Source organism: Anopheles maculipalpis, chromosome 2RL (genome assembly GCF_943734695.1).
Source record: "Anopheles maculipalpis chromosome 2RL, idAnoMacuDA_375_x, whole genome shotgun sequence".
Lineage (NCBI taxonomy): Eukaryota > Metazoa > Arthropoda > Insecta > Diptera > Culicidae > Anopheles > Anopheles maculipalpis.
In genome coordinates this window covers 78186766-78203743 of record NC_064871.1, presented here as the reverse complement: position 1 = coordinate 78203743, position 16978 = coordinate 78186766, and the positions used below count along the sequence as shown (strand labels likewise).

Below are 16978 nucleotides of genomic sequence, written 5' to 3'. Positions count from 1 at the left end.
AAATATTTCAAACAAAACGATCCATGTCCATACTTCCTACAATTGAAACAAACGCTTTTATTTTCTTTCTAATTAATTGAATGGAATGATTGAATTGAATCGTTGAGGTGATGATGTTTTAGGACATGACTTTGTGATGCGTGCGTTGTTTAGTACGGTGATGATCACAGTGTGTATGTGTATGTGTGTGCGTGTGTAGTGTGGCGGAATTCAAATGCATGTGCGTGCCAGCCGAGGACAAGTTGCACGATTTTGGCAATGCAATCATTTCGTTAAATTATAGTAACAAAATACTTCCCTCTAGTGAGAGAGACTGGAGAGAGGGAACAACAAAAGATAAAATGTGCTTGCTAAACACGAAACATTAAGTAAATGTGCAGTGATATCGTGAAACAAGCCGCCAGCAGTGAATCGAAAAGAATTAGTGTATGACAACGAGTTGTGGACCATTTTGTATTCCATGATTGCTTTTCATGTACGCGAAAGTAGCAGCAGTAGCAACCAGCAGCATACGGTTATTAGCTTTTGTTGTGAATGTGTATGCAGTAACAGAGTGCGTATGATATGATATGTATGAGTGCGTGTTTATGTGTGAAAGATAGGTTAAAAATGTGTTGCAATTGTGTTGAAACACCAATAATAATGGAAAGAAGACAACAGGGAACCATTGTGTAGGTTTAAAACGGCTTGAAAATTTGTCTTTTTGCCCAAAGAGACGGTACCATTTGTGAGAAAAGTGCATATGTTTCATCTGCTGGTGGTTGGTAGTGCATTATTGGTCGCGATTTGTGGTGGAAAACGTGGTTGAAAGTGTGGTCACCACTAACGAAGTGAAAATAATGAAGCGGCCATGTTTGTTTTGTGTCGTTTGGCACCACGCACACCAATAGAATTGCTCGTGTACAATTTGTAATAGATGGAGTAGTGTGTGTTGTGTGTGCGTTTTTTGAACAAAAAATAGAGAGAAATGAGAGTATGCGTGTGCGTGCTGGCGCTCTAGAAACTCCGCCGATGTGTCAGAATGTCACGAAAGAGTAGAATCTACACACACACACACACAAATAGAAGAACAAGTGAGAGAGGGAGAGAGAGAGAGAGAAATAACGTGAAGGATAAATTGTGTGGAATGTAGTGAATGCGAAAAGCGCGTGGTAGGAAGATGTGAATATGAAGAAGAAAAATCATCGCCATGAAAGTTTCATCACAGAATAAGTTTTTGAAAGCACACAAACATGGTGCACCAGGTTTTTGTAACCCGTGCGTGTATAAAAACGCGGACGTTTTTCTAAAATGTTGTCTTGTTTTGTGGCCCCAGCCCAGAATTATGAGCGAGCGTAAAACGTCAGGTTTTGGTCATTATTTGACACTCGGATGCTTACAATCCCTACCAGTAAAGTGTAAGGCGATGCAAACACATACACCCGTAGTGAGAGAATCCGGAATTAAACTGCGAGACTGCGCACTATCGCTTTTGTGATGCGAATCGCGTATTTAGAATAGATGGAAAGAGTGTGCGGTGGGAGTAGATAGAAGTAAGCCAGAGAGGGTTGGAAAAAGGGCTGAGTGGGGTTGCAAAGGGGTGCCTTTTCCTATGTTTCTTATGTCGAGCTACCGCCAGTTGCGAATGTGTGTGGGTGACATCGTTTGCGATTGTTGGTTTCCAAGCAAAGTGTGTGTGAGAGATAGAGAGCGAGAGCAAAACGAGAGATAATTTCCGTCCGTTTACGGTGGTCGAGTTGAAGGTTTGGATGCGGTGGCGATTTTTTTTGTTCTGTGTTTGTTTCTTCACCATATAGCTGTTTGCCCGCCTGGCTGCGGAGGAGGTGTTGTGCATTTTTATATATATGACGCAGTAGCGATTTGCTTAGGGAAGGGTGATGAAAATGTAATTGATTTTTTTGTTGCTTTTCGCTGGTTGCGCCGCTATGTTTATGAGGTTTGGGTGCGTTAAATCATGAAAAACTTGAAGCCCTTCTTCAATCTCACACTTAAAACATGCTGTTTGCGTTCGTAATTAGGATTGTTTGTAATATAGAATTCGAATTGGCAGTTTATGACAATGATGAGCACGCTGCGCCACCTACCTCCATCAGGAAGAACTGCAAGGAGAGATGTTTTAATGCATGTTTCTGCCTTCTACTATCGATTCCCTATCTTCGAGAGGTACAAGTGCGCATGTTTCCATCATTTTCTTGCTCCTTATTTTGCTTATTTAGCCACAATTCATAATACACTGATAGGAAAAGATGATCATGAAATGTATATTGTTTCCTTCCATATTAATATGTAACATATTATAGTCATTTGTATCGCGAGCAGACATTATAAATATTATTGAGAGAATAATATTATATTCATTTTTTTCCCGTTTATTTATCACAATTCTAATGTACCGTTTGTATTACATTTACAGGATTCTGGGCACCAACACCAACACCACTGCTATGAAACGTTCTGACATGGCCTTCAAGCTACTAACAGTACTATCATCGGACGATAACGAAGGCCATTTCGATTATTATCGCATTGGTGGTGATCCACCAGCCGACGCCAACGCTGCCGTTGGACGGGCCAAAACAGCATCCTTACTAACAGCAATTGTTTTAGCAGATCAGCACCGAATTTCCCTGTTGAATGCATCGATCCCAACCGTTTACCAGGACGGCAAAACGGTGTACTTCTAGAGCAAAAAAAAAAAAATCGTGTCCAGTGTGCATAAACATTATTTGAAAGGAGATGATACAACAGCAACATCAGAGGCGGAGATTTTGAAAAAGAATTCAAAAGCGACTCTAAAAAGTGACAACAACCTTACGGTCTAGAGGCCGCCGCGTACTAATATCAGATAGCGAGAAAGGAGCGTACGCGCGGCAGGATAAACAGAGAGTGTGTTTGTGTGTGTGTGTGGATGTGTGATAAGTTTTGGGCCCTCAAAAGATCCTCGCCTTTCGACGGAAGTATAGAAGGAAGGGAGTAAAAGAGAAGAATTACTACAAGAGCGGCAAGGAAAAAAAGAAGGAATTGTGGCATCATTTTGCGTACTATTACGTTCATTTAAATGACCGCAGGACGCGGAATAGCATCACAAAGGCAAGCAACAATAGTAATAGAAGTAACTAGAACGGGAACTAGAGCGGGAGCAATTCCAAGCTAACCTCATCATGTCATCGGCACCACGAGATAGCATCATGACAGCACCGGCCGGTGCTGTAAACAGTAACAAGTTTAATATCGTAGGAACTGGAGCAAGTAATCCCAACTCCCAAGGAGGAAGTGTAGTAGCCCCAGAAGGACACAGTTTTAGCAATAGTAATGTTGTTACGACCGTAACACAGCAGCAACAGCAGATTGCGGATGGTAACCGACTTCGGCATCATCATCCAGTTCATCATCATCATCCGCTGTTGGAATGCAACGAAACTGTTGCAGCTAGTGGACTGCAACAGCTGTCTAATGTTGCGGCCGCACTCAAGCTGAGGGGCGAATGTGCCAGTGGTAGTACAACAACAACAGTACAGTATTCCAACATGATCTGCACAAGTTACGGTGCGGCGACAACGACGACCACGATGAGCAGCAATAACAGTAACAGTAATTTTAGCAATAATACCAACGTCGGCGGCCCCAATACCAGTAACAGCAATATCAGCAGCAGCAGCAGTAGTAATAGTGGTAGTACCAGTAGTGGCCACCAGATGAGCAACAGTATCAACGCACCAGGAGATGGAAGCAATCGCATGCAGGTGCTAAGCAATGTGACGCTCGTTTCGAAGGGTCAGCAGCAGCATCAGCCTCAGCAGCCCACTCAACAACAGATGCAAATACAGATGCCACAAACGACGGCCACGTTCAACTACATCGACTCGAACGGTAAAAATATTAACGTTTTCACCTCCCTATGCGGGAAGTTGGGCTCCTCGAGCAAGCTGATCAGTTTGCCAATAGCGAAGATGAAGCATCTCAACAATCATCAGCAACAGCAACATCCGTTCGTGGGTTCACCGTCGCATCAGCTACTGGCGTCTGGATCTTCCGTATCGCAGCCACATGTCGTGCCGACCGTTTCGATTGCTGGTGGCGGAATTCTAACCAGTACCAGCAGTAACAGTAGCATTGGATCGTCGGCAGGAACAACGGCGATGGTACAGAAGCTGTCGGTACCCCGTAACATCCAGCTCGTCACCAGGATACCGACGAATAGCAACAGTTCGGCGGCACCAACACAAACTACATCAACAGTAGGACTAAGCAATGGCAGTCGCATACTGCAACAGCAGCAACAAATCCAGTACAACAACACTATCGGACAAATTCAGGATACAGGGGGTGGCGGGTCACCACTGGAGCTGAAAAACGTAATGACAACCGCACACGTGAAACCTATCCCGGTGACTAGCAAGAGCAAGGTCAGCCAAAATGCATCACTCAAAATGTTGCAGCAACAACAACAGCCGAGATTGTCTAATGTGACACTAAAGCCACTGGCCGTTATGAAGCAACAACAACAACCATCAGCAGCGGTTAATGTGAGCCTAAAAACTGTCAGAAATAGTCCGTCAGCGTCGCAAAAGAGTGGTGGACCCAATGTAACATCTTCGATGTTTTACATGAAGAGCAATAATAGTGGCGCGAACTCCGTGTCAGCTGCGACATCCAGTGGGTCACCGCTTGAACTGCAACAGATGGGCTCGATTTACACTACATCCACGGCACAAGCTGTCTATCACAGTACCACCCCACAAGCAGCCGCTACCATCCAGCAACAGACACAGATGATGATCCCTGTGTCGTCTTATGGTCAGCAGAGTACCACCGGCGGCAGCAGTACAGCGTCGCCATTAAATAGCATTAAATTGACAGCTCCAATTCATCACATCCTGAGCGGTTCGAAGCAATCGGGAAGTTCAACTGGTGTTAATATGCTAAAATCGGGCAAGAATCAGTTGATACAAATTCATCAGGTGTCGTCACAATCAAGGACACAATCGCCTCAGCTCTCGACCCAGAGTACATACATGGCGGGTGGTGGCCAACAGCAACAAGTTGTTTTGCAACAGTCACCACACAACATCAGCACACCTGGCACCGGTACTACAATGATGATAAACGTACCCACATCACTCACCGGTGGCAGTAAGGCGTCGAGCGGGGGCAGATTTACACCATCGTCCTCTACTTCGCTCAGTACAGGCAATTACATTGTAAGCTCCAGCAGCGGTGTGGGTGTGTTCGGCACGACTGCCACGTTCACAACGACCACTTCTTCTCCAATCTCATCATCAGCAATCGGACATAAAGGCTTAAGCAACCTCTACACAGCTGCAGCCACTGTCGGAGGATACGATCAGCAGACATTTGCTGATGCCGTATCCAAGTATCAAGCCACTAGTGGCAAAGGTACCTCCAGCAATAGTTTATCAAATGCGATAAATAATTCGCCGGCACCACCTCCTGCCGGTGGTAGTTCGTCGTCTGTGAAAACGGGCAAAGGTGGTGCTGCTGGCGGTCGCGGACGTCATAATAGTAGTAGCAACCAGTTTCAACTACATAGCACCACGAATATCGCTTCATCGCCTCCCGTTACTGGTGCATCGCAGCATTACCTTGCACTAGAACATCAGCCTAATATAGCGGTAGAGCAGCAAGCGGTAATAAATCATACGGCAGCATCTTCACCATCATCGTATCGTTATGCGTACAGCAGCTCTTCCCCTTCTGGAATAACTTCTACCAGGACGGTATCGACGACACCCACTGGTCTCGGTGCATCCGTCGAGGCAGATATGATGTACCTTAACGGACAATCGGATGAAACGGCCACAGCGAGAATACTGCAAAGTTTGTCACAAAAATCGCACGAAACGTCCGGTGGAAGCGCGGCAAAAATGATGTACGCCACCAACAGGCACCATTCGTATGATCCCACACAATCGGCCGGTACACCGGGGACGACGGTAGTAACGACGGGCCGGCATCGTTATGATTCTTCCAGTTCGACGGACGGACGTCGTATGAGGTGCGTTTGAGTGTTGGAAACTTTAAACAAAAATTACAGGCTATCGCAGCAATTTTTGACACTTTCCCGTGGTTTTTTGACACGTCTCCAATTATTCTTGTTCTACTCCCGAGGATTTTTGGCGCGTTCCCAGATATTTTATACTCCTTATACTAATTTTTGATTTTGTTTTGCTATGCTTAGAACTTGGAGTTAATTTATCGTATAAAAGTTTACAAACACTCTCAGGAACTCTGTACAGAGTTGTAAATATGACTTGTTTGAATATACAAATTAACCAGGGTATATATAACATTTAATTTTTATATAATTTTAATAATGGTGCCTGATGGATGTTAAATAAATATATGGGAACGCGTAAAAAAACCTCGGTACGAGAGCAAAAATATGTATGAGAACACTGCAAAAAAATAAAAATAACGGGATACTCTGTATCATTGTAATGCTTAAACCAATTGCTAATTTAAATTATTTTTTTACCATTCACAGCGGATCCGTCGAAACAACAACAATCCTTTACGCGGACAGCATACCGTTGAAAGAATGTAATACTACAAGTACGATTTCCCATGGTACAACAGGACATTACGCATCTCGGGATGATGAGGAAGGGAACAGTATCGAGGTACGTCCTGGACCGGTAGATCCATCTGCCGGTTTGTTCTACATCCTGCAGGCAATAATGCAGGATCATACCTACTGTGAGCCAATGTCAACGAATGTCACCGACCATCATCAGAGCGCTTATCAAGCTCCTTCGGGAATGATTTCTCAAAACATACCACCGGTAGTGCAACATTCTACCACTGGATCTGGTGTCGATATGATGACGTCACAGTCATCGCTCTCTACAGCGGGACTGGTGAATCCTTCAGCGACGACAATGACGATGGCCGCTCCGGTTTCCATTGCACCGTCCGGTATCAGTGGTACCAACAGCAGCAGCTGCACGGCGGCCGGCATGATGTTGCACATCGCTCAGAGGAACTTGGCCACAATAACTTCGGCCGCCGTTGCGAGTGGAACTGGATCAGGTTCCATGTTTGAGTTGAGTCAAGTGTTGTACCAGGCTAAGGGAGGCTTATCAACAGCCCGACCCGGGGCCAACGATGATAATGATGACGCACAATCGGTAATCAGTAACGGATCGCGAGCTGGTCACGATAATGATTTAGGTGAGGAAACGGATACGGCTCCGGAAGGGGAAGGTGAGGATGATTCCGTGACGCGTTGTATCTGCGATCTGACGCACGATGACGGTTACATGATATGCTGTGATAAATGCTCGTAAGTATTTCTTTTGCTTAGTTTAAAAAAATATATATTTTAGTTTAAGTATTATAGCTCCGTGCTGTATTCTAAGCCTTTCTTGTGCTGATTTTGCACAAATTTCTCAAGGCATTTCCTCTTTTTTTTTGTCTTATGCAGGGCCTGCCCGGTTGTCCTTTTGCTTAGTAATAAGAATTATTTCCTCACTAAACGGTGTCTCCTAAAACTAATTCCTTTTTTTTTATTTCTTCATCTATAACAGTGCCTGGCAGCACGTTGATTGTATGGGAATCGATCGGATGAATATACCGGACGAATACAACTGTGAACTCTGCCAGCCGCGTCCGGTGGACAAGGCACGTGCACGCCAGCTACAGTTACACAAGCGCAAAGAGCAGAGTCTGTTTTTCGCAAATAATAATGTTGCAGTTCCCGGAGCAGCTACACCGACCTCCTCGCTCTCGCTAACGGACGGTGGTAGTAGTATATCGAGCACAAATCAACAACAATTACCACCAACACCGCCACTAAGCGTAAAGGGTGGTGGCAATCATCAGTACGCCACCGGACATCATCAGCAGCAATACCCATACAACGATGTAGTGTCACATCAGCAGAGTAATGGTGGCGCAACGACGAATCATGCGGCGGTGGTTCCGGCAACACCCGCTAAAGGGTCGAGAAAATCGCGTTCCGGTGGTGGATCGCGCAAAAAATCGGACAGTGTATCGTCGTCTTCGTCCTCATCGGCTAGTGCTCTTGTATTTGGAGCGTTGAATAATACAACGAGTGCGTTGGTTCCAAATAGTTGTACTTCGACAGCAGCAGCATCAGCTACAGTAGCTACATCATCATCAACGATGATGATGGTGGCTGGTGGTGAGGGAATGGTGATGGGTGGTAGTGGCCCATTAGCAAGCGTGATGGCACCGTCTGGAGGCGTGGTACCTATGATGGATCCGGCAATGGCCGCATTAAATTCTTCAACCGCCATCACAACAACAACAATGCCCGTCGCAATGTACTGTGATAGTAGTAGTAATAGTAGTGGAGTATCGAAGAAGCTAAGTAAAAAAGCGGAAAGCGCCCTCAACAGTCGTTTGAACGGTGGAAAGCGTGTGGTGGCCGGTAAGGAACTTCGCTCCGTTGTTGGGATTCCTACAGCCGCCGCCTCGAGACCATCGAAGAAAAAGTCGAAAAGCGCCGAACAAAGTACGGAAAAGCTGATGAACATGATCCGGACATGGATCGATAGTTACGAGCGTGCGACGACCAACCATTACTCGCCGGAACTGCGGGCCAGGTTGCAGGCGTTTGCTAAGCTGCAGGCTCAGAATCCACTCCTAACGGACAGCCGGCTGTTGACGGTGGCTCCGGTCGGGGCGAGCACGCCACGCTGTACCACCGTACCGCACGCCGGTGGCAAAATTCTTATCGGCACGTGTGACATCGAACCGCGGACGCCGATCATTGAGGTGCGTGGAAAGTATATGCTGACGACACAGCACAAACAGCTACAGTCGTTGTTTAATATGGCCGCGAATGGGAAGCTCAGCCAGAACAAGAATGCCGGTCCGTTCCTGTTTCTCTACCAGCTGCCAGCGGCTGGATGTGGTGGAATGGAGCTGTGTGTGGATACGCGCACGTACGGTAATGATGCACGGTTCGTGCGGAGGTCGTGCCGACCGAATGCGGAATTGTTGCATAGCGTGGAGAAAGGCGTTGTCCATCTGTACATCGTGGCGACAACGAACATTAAGTCAAACACGGAAATTACGATCCGGCACGATGAGCAGTTAATTCAGCGGATGGGAGGTGTGGTGATACTGACGCACACTACTGTAACGAACGTGTGTGCGTGTGGATTGATAAAGGATTGTGCTTATTCGGCACAGTTGAACGACTCGACAATATCAGTACCTGCCGTTGGCCCAACAGTTGGAGGAGGAGTTGCTACAGGAGGAGTGGTGGGTGCGAAGGGTACCAAAGCTGGATCGAAACGAGCGCTTGTCGAGAGTGGTGGAATGCTGGATCAGCATGGAAAGCCGGCAAAAGCGAAAAAGACGCGCAATAACAGTACGCGATCAATTTCCTCGAGTGGTGGTGAAGGTGACGCACTGTTTGGTACATCACCCGGAGTTGGAGCAGGAGGAGGTTGTTTGATGTCACCACCAACACCAGCTCCGATGCCCCAACCAATACCGTCAATGTCCCAACAGCAAAATCTTGCACAAGAACTACCGCAAGGAACGATGCTGTTAGGTCCAACAATAATGGGTTTGCCTTTAACACCACAACCACCACCTGGAAATGCTCCGGGAGTTGGATCACCGTATATGTACTGTCAGACACCGGCAGGCGCACCAAACACAACAACAGTACCTTCGATGTCACCGTACCATCAGTACGATGTGAATGTTCCGCTTCGTTCGCCACCGCCACCAACGCACATTGCTCCGATACAATCACCACCGGCTGCAGTACCGAATCCGGCACTGATGCCGCATCACCAATCACCGGGAAAAAAGCAACTACAGGCACACCACTTCCAAGAGCAACAACCGGAAGCGGCAGCTGCCCTTCTAGCGATGGCGGCATCTGGACCGGTCAGCAGCTGTATTGGATCGCGCCCCGGTACGGCAGCACTCGATGCGGCACTACTAGAACACGGCACGCGGATGGAACTGATCCAGCAACAGCAGGAACTGCACCGGCTTGAAATCATGGAAGATGTAATAAAGGTGAAGATAAAGCCTTCGCCACCTACATCACCGTTGAAGGTTGGTGGTGCAAGAAGTTCGCCAGTTTCATTGTTACTATCACCGAATAAACCAATACAGCAGCAGCAGCAGCAGCAGCAGCAACAGCAGCAACAAAATTCGATACCACTCGGAGCGAAGGAGATTAGTGGAACGGTTCTATTTCCCCAGATAAAGGAAGAACCGGGAACGACGATCGGAGCTCCTGCTAATGTGGATGTAGTTATAGATGCGATTAAGCGAGAGCAGCAACAGCAGAGTGAGGTTAAGGATGTACCGATGTATCCATGCAACGCCAGTATTGCACCAGATATTCCATCAGCGACATGCGACTTGAAAGATGCGAAAGATGCGAAAGATGCAGGCGTAGGTGTCGCTTGTACTGTTAAGGTTGAGGTAGAAGACAAGCAACAGTTGCAGTTACAACCACTACTCCCACCGTCTGAGGCAGTTGCGATAGGCGAGCGTGTTGGAGATGTTACTATTAAAACGGAACAACAGACAGAAATCGACAAGAAGCTGCCGGAACAACAACAACAACAGTCCCCCGCTATCGGCTTCGAACAACAGTCGATAATGGTCGGGATCGGCTCATCGTCTCCAGTGAAGCGTTCCAGCTCACCAAACAATCATCATCATCATCATCACCATCATCATCCAACGAGCAAAAGCAAAAGAAGTAGCGGAGAGCATCATCAGCCGCACAATACCTCCTCATCCTCCGTACGGTCGGAAAAGAAGCAGGCGACAGAAAAGCCCAGTCGCAAGCTCACACGCGAAGAGCGTAAAATGGAAGCTATTGTGAAAGCATTTGCCAAGATGGAGCAATCGCAGCAGCGCAAGCAGGAACTGAAGGAACAGCGCAAAGATGGAGGAATCTCCATTCCGAGTAGCAAGCGGCGCAGCATCTCTACCTCGAACACCGATGAGGGGAGTGCGGCGACGCTTGATGGTGGTGTTGTATCGTCCAGTGCAAACACTTCGTGCGATAACGGTGATCAATCGTTTGGTTCGTCGTTCAATACGGCTAATTCTTTCTCCAGTGGCGGTGGTAGCTGTAGTGGTAGCAGTAGTAGCGGTGGTGGTGGTGGTGGTAGCAAACGGAAAAGTGGCGGTGGCGGTGGAATTCGATCGTCTTCGAAAACACGGTCCTCTAAGAAGAAGAAAAGCAAGGCAGTGAGTCAACATTTCGCGTCCTCAACGCAGCAACGGCGGAAGAAACTTGCGGCAGCAGCACGGTCCAGGTCGAAAACGTCAAAGTCATCGTCCGGTGGTAATAGCCGGGCACAGGCACAGCAACAGGAGCAGAAGGATCAATATCATCATCAGCTGGCTCCGAGCGCAAACTCTAGTGTCGGTGAGGGTGAAGTTTATGGTGGTGCCAGCCATTACGATAAGGCGGCTGAGCTGCTGCTAACCTTCTCACAGTCGGCTACTAGTAGCAGTGGAGCGGCACAACTGATGGGCGTTACCTCGACGAATGTTGGAGAAACTCCCGGCCTGACAGGACCAGGTAGTGGAAATCTTCCGATGTTGAGCTCGGCCTGTATGTTGATAGAAGCTGCCGTTGGGCCGTTGGAAAATGCTTCGACAATGCTGATGGCAGGAGGACGTCCACTGAACCATTTAGCCAGTACCGTAATGGTGTCCTCACCTTCTGCGCCTTCTCCACCGGTTATCGGCACTGCACTGGAGTCACCACTGCCCGTGGAACAACAGCAGCAGGATTTTAAATATCCTGCAAAGGCAAAAACGAAGAAAAGCATGTCTCGCGAATGGCTTAGCGGTCATCAGTTAGCGATGGAGCAAGGTGATTCTGGTTACGCAACAACCCCAACAGAGGATCGAAGCATCACTAGTGAGGTGCTCACTCACCATCCCTTACATCAGCCCTTACATTTGAAGACCAGCTTTGAGGATCCTGGTGAGGGTGGTAATATCATGATTGCGGCGAAGAAGGTGGAGGAATTCATCATGCAAAATTCTCCGCAGCCGGATGATAATGCGACTTCCCATTCCTCGACTACATCACATTCGACCACTGTAGTTGCTTCTCCTATTTTACAACACAGTGGCCCAAATAAATGGTCCACCTCTGGAGAGGTGGGAAGTACGGGAGGAAGTAATTGTGGGACGTCGGAAAAGGTGGAAAGTGCCGCTGTAAAGAAACGATGGCTTAGGCAAGCAATATCCGAGGAGACGGATGAACATCCTGGCGTAGGTGGAGCAGGTGGAGGCGGATCTGGTGCTGCGTTGTTACAATCGTCTTGTTCGTCATCGTCTTCACCACCACCACCGAACGGGTTCACGACTCCATTGAAGAAACGACGCGTTATACGGGAAAATCCACTCGCGAGCTCGGTGGTTGTTTCGTCCGAATCGCAACTTCAGCAACATCATATGTTTGTCTCGACAAATGCGGCCATCCCGTCGAGTTTGGTGGTTAGTGCGACGGTAAGCAGCGGATCAGGACCCAACACTAGTGGCATGTTTTGGGACCATTCTGTGTCTCCGGAAAAGCAGGCGATGGATCTATCCTCACATCGTGCTCCACTACCACCACCACCACCACCAAACACGAGCGGTCCGGTGAAAATGCTAACTCCACTTCATTTTGCTGACCCAGGACCAATGCCGACAGCAAACGCTGCCACTAGTACTACGCCATCCGTACCATCACCTTCGTTGGTAGCCTCAGTCATTCAAGAATCATCAGCAACTACCCTTGCCGTACATCCGCAATTGCATCTTGCAAGTAGTGTAGGAGTGGCGTCACCTCATCACACCACCCATCTTCATCATCCGTATCCGATGTTGCAGCAAATTCAGCATCAACCGCACCACACGCTCCCATTAGCGATGGCCGCGCAGATTCAGTACGAAACGAGTGTAGTAATGGAGGAACCGGCAGCCGTGAATGTTGAACCTCTACCAGTGCCAGTGGTGATTGTAGAATCGCAGAGTACGGTGGTGGAAAGAGCACCCAAGGTAGAAGAAGAGCATAGGGCGATAACAACTACATCTGCAACCTCTACTACTGCTACTGTCACTACACCAGTTCGTATTGATCCACCTACTGAAGTAATCGAAGAACAGGTCGTCGAACAGGTGGTTGAGGAACAGCAGGAAGTCGTTGAGCAAGAAGAGATGGAAGAGGAGGAGGAGGAGGTGGTGATGGTTGAACAGGAAGTGGTGATGGTCGAACAAGCAGAGCTGATGGAGCAAGAAGAAGAAGAAGTGGTCGTCGAACAGCAGGAGATGGTGGTAGAAGAGCAAGAGATAGTACAGGAAGAAGTGGTAGAGGAGGATGATCGGGTGGAGGAGGCAGAGCAAAAGCAGGACAAAAAAAGTGAGTCCACAACACCTCTTATCCCATCTGATGAGCCAGAACCTTCGATGGAAGTTGCCGTGGAATCTGATGCCGGAGAGTTGTCGGATCCAGCGAACGACAGTAAATCATCGACGCCTAGCAAAGGGAGCCAAAGGTATATGGAACACGATGTAGACGAATTCGCCGACTTGGTGGAAGAGATTGTGCAGGAATCGTACGAGGTCGATCAGAAGAAAGCGGCGGCGGCGGCAGCAGCAGCAGCAGCAGCAGCAGCAGCAGCAGCAGCAGCAGCAGCAGCAGCAGAAAAAGAGTTATCTGTTTCCATTCCCGTGGAACCTTCGAAGCTTGTTGCTTGTGATTCTGGTTTAGAAAAGGGGAAGAAACGAGCTAGTACCAAATCTGGTTCTCCAAAATCTTCCCCGAAAGAGAAGAAGATACAACCTACGGTACGTTCCGAAACGGCAAAAAAGAAAGATGTCAGCACAGTGGAAGGTGTTGAGTATTGTGAGGCAGAAGAAACAAAGAACGTCGTAGTGCCATCGGAAGAGCGACGTGAAGCAACGTCGGGCGCAGACTCGCTGTCGTCTACGTTTGATGAAATCGTCGAATCGATCGTTGAGGAACGATTGGCCGCTATGAACGATGATTGTCCGCCGGAAGTAATAGACGATGATACCGATGGTGGTGCTGAGGAGGAGTCCGTGTTGGTGTACGTGCAGGAAGAGGAAGAAGAAACCAACAACAAGGAGGTGGTGCGCGTTGAAGATGAGGATAGTGAGGACGCACTGATGCGTGAGGTCGAAGAAGAGATGTTGGAGATGATGTCGGAAACAAGCCAATTGCGGCAGGGTCTACCGCGATCACTGAACGAAGATGAAGAAGAGCGAGACGTTAGGTTCATAGCGGAGGAAGAGGACGAACCAGTAAGGCCTGAGATGGCGAAGCCTGTTAAAAGTGAACCAACGGCGACTAACGTTGAAAGGAGTGCGCCAGTCGCCAATGTCTTGCCGAAGAATGTAACCAACGGTACGAAGGAAGAGTCTAAACGAACTCCTCTAACAACGCGTGCTGGTACGGAGGACAGCGAACAGAGCGAACTGGCCGATCTGCAGAAGGTGATTGCGTCTTTCCACTCGGAAACGATCAATAATCTGATCTCGCGGAATCGTAGCAAATCAAAGAAGGGTGGCAGCAACAGTAGCAGCGTTTCTCCACCGAATGTGGCCGCGACCAAGAAGCAGGTGAAGCTGAATTTTGACCTAAGCGTCAAAGATGATGCCGTCAATGTCACTCTGCAGAAGCCAACTACGGAAACGACAGTTGGCAATGAAGTCGGTAATTCGGAGATCAATTCTGCCCCAGCGTTACCACCGATGGTTTTGCCACCTTCGTCAGTGTCTGTGCTGGCAGCCTCAACAACGTTGGCGACCTCTAGCAGTGTGTCCACGATAAAGCCGATTTCTGCTCCCAACTCCAGTAGTGCTGCAGCTTTGGGAAGCGTAGTCATTCCCTCAGTAACCACGTTTGGCAGTGAACCGATCCGTTCATTCTCAACACTTCGGCCTGATCCTCCCATGTCGGCAGGCTTGGTCGCTGGCGGACATCTCAGTACCCTTGGTGGGTATCACCTTCATCAGCGTACGGGCAGCAGTACCACTGGTTCCTCGTCCTCCTTCCTAGACTATCCAAGCGTCGTTGGTTCGGCCTCGGTGGCTCCAGCTGCCGGAACTCCGTCGAATGTCAGCGCAACGGGAGGAATCTATCAGTACCGTTCGGAGGTGTCCAATCTGCTTGAACGTACCGCAATGCTGGCACCACTTCATCGTCCTACAAGCTTCTCAACTCTTGGATCTCTCACGTCACCGTTGGTTGGTGGTTCCGTTGGAAGCGTCAAGTCATCGCTTCTTCTCGGAGCAACCGAATCGCTGTCCACCCTGGGTAGTACCGCTTCTTCCTCCATCGTAGGTGGAAGCATAACGCCCACAGGAACTACACCAACGGGAGGTATTCCTGTCGTTGGAGCGTATCCGAAGATATTCACCAAAACCGCCAGCTCAGATCCACGGCTTAATCCAGCACTGGTTGCTGCTTCGACAGGTGCGGACGCGACCTCTTCCACCAGTGCGACAGGTCCAGCAAGTGCTCCAGCAACACCGAAACGCAAGCTCTCCATTACCGAGTACCGGAAGCGTAAGCAACAATCTTCAACCGAAGGCAACGCATCCTCCACAACGGGTTCAACACCGCCGACGATGAGTTCTTCCTCCTCAGGAATTTCCTCCTCACTCGCGGCAGCAATATCATCCGCGTCGACTCTGCTAACAGCGAAGGGAAGTAGTAAACGGGAAGATTCCACCACACCTACCGGTTCGTCCACAGTCAGCAGTGCCATCAGTAGCAACGATGTAAGCAGTTCGATTAGTCGTGAGCTTATCATGGCGCTGGATCTACCGGAGGATGTGAAATCGGGAGATAATTCCTCCAACTCTTCATCCTCGTCGTCCAGCGGGGGTCGAGGAGGAGGAGGTGTTCGGACAATGGTCGCTGGTGGAGGAGGAGGAGCAGCTGGAGGTTTGAGTAATGGTACGCTCGGTAAATTGAGTGTAAAGGAATCCGGTTCCAGTGGTGGTGGAGGTATTTCACCAGTGGATTCATCTGCAGCAACGAACCATCATTTGTTGCACCATCATCACCACAATCACTACGAAGGACTTTCGTCGAATGAAGAAATAAGTAAGTAACACATTGCCAGCGAGCGCTTAATGTAGTAGTTATACGAAGGAAGCTTTTTTAATTAATTCGAATTGGATATGAAGAATAATTGTAGTCCTTAAATAAATGAAAAGAATAGTAAAGCAGGAATTTTATGTGTGATGTTGATCGGTGTTAAACTTCTTGGGATATTTCTTCTGCTGTACTTGTGTAAAAAGATCGTGTCTATTCCGTCTGTTATTGTGTTTGTCGTCCATATTTCCAACAAGAAGAAAATATCTATTGAGTCTATTGTGTCTATAGCAGAGTGTCTTACTAGAACATACGGTGTGTCCCGAGCTGTAAAAATAACTAATAACCCTGTAACATAACGTGGTATACATAAAATCTGATACATTATATTCGATTGGTTTCTTTCTAGCGACCACATTCAGCGCTACACCTACGTTGGCCGAACTGCGCAGCGAGGGCGGAATGTCGGCGGAACGATTAAAATCGCTCAAATACTTCCCCTAGAAAAACCAACCACCAGTAGCAGCAACAGTCCGAGCCAGAAGTGAACCATTTTTCACTTCAAACTCTCCTAGGGCTCGTAAATGACATGCGGGTCATGTCGTTAGTTGAAAAAACAAAAAGCCACACGATGCCGGAAGGTTGATGATGATGACCGACCAATCCACAACACAAAAATGCCCTAGAATTTTCTCATAGGTATGATGAACCCATTTTAAGTCCTTAAAGAGGTACACACACTCAGGAAAGAAAAGAAGCAATAAAGGGAATGGAAGGAATTACTAGTTTACTTATCTTGCTCTGGCGGTTTCGAGGGTTGGCGAAATCATCGAGAGATGAGAAGAGAGAGAGAGGAGTGCACGAGTGTGTGTGTGTGTT

The 16978-nt window shown here is 48.0% G+C and overlaps 3 protein-coding genes across 3 annotated transcripts in view; 2 read left to right on the top strand and 1 right to left on the bottom strand.

Moving 5' to 3' along the window:
* LOC126568590 (probable prefoldin subunit 6) overlaps positions 1 to 16978 on the top strand; it is a 263741-nt gene that overhangs the window by 11704 nt on the left and 235059 nt on the right. The window lies entirely within an intron of this gene.
* LOC126568326 (uncharacterized) overlaps positions 1 to 16978 on the bottom strand; it is a 59812-nt gene that overhangs the window by 7831 nt on the left and 35003 nt on the right. The gene's annotated exons all lie outside the window — the stretch shown is intronic.
* On the top strand, positions 3135 to 16603 carry LOC126567715 (uncharacterized). The gene is made up of 4 exons (XM_050223974.1): positions 3135 to 6016; positions 6506 to 7303; positions 7548 to 16108; positions 16509 to 16603. The coding sequence occupies exons 1-4, from the start codon at positions 3162 to 3164 to the stop codon at positions 16601 to 16603; spliced, it is 12309 nt and encodes a 4102-aa protein (XP_050079931.1). The 5' UTR covers positions 3135 to 3161.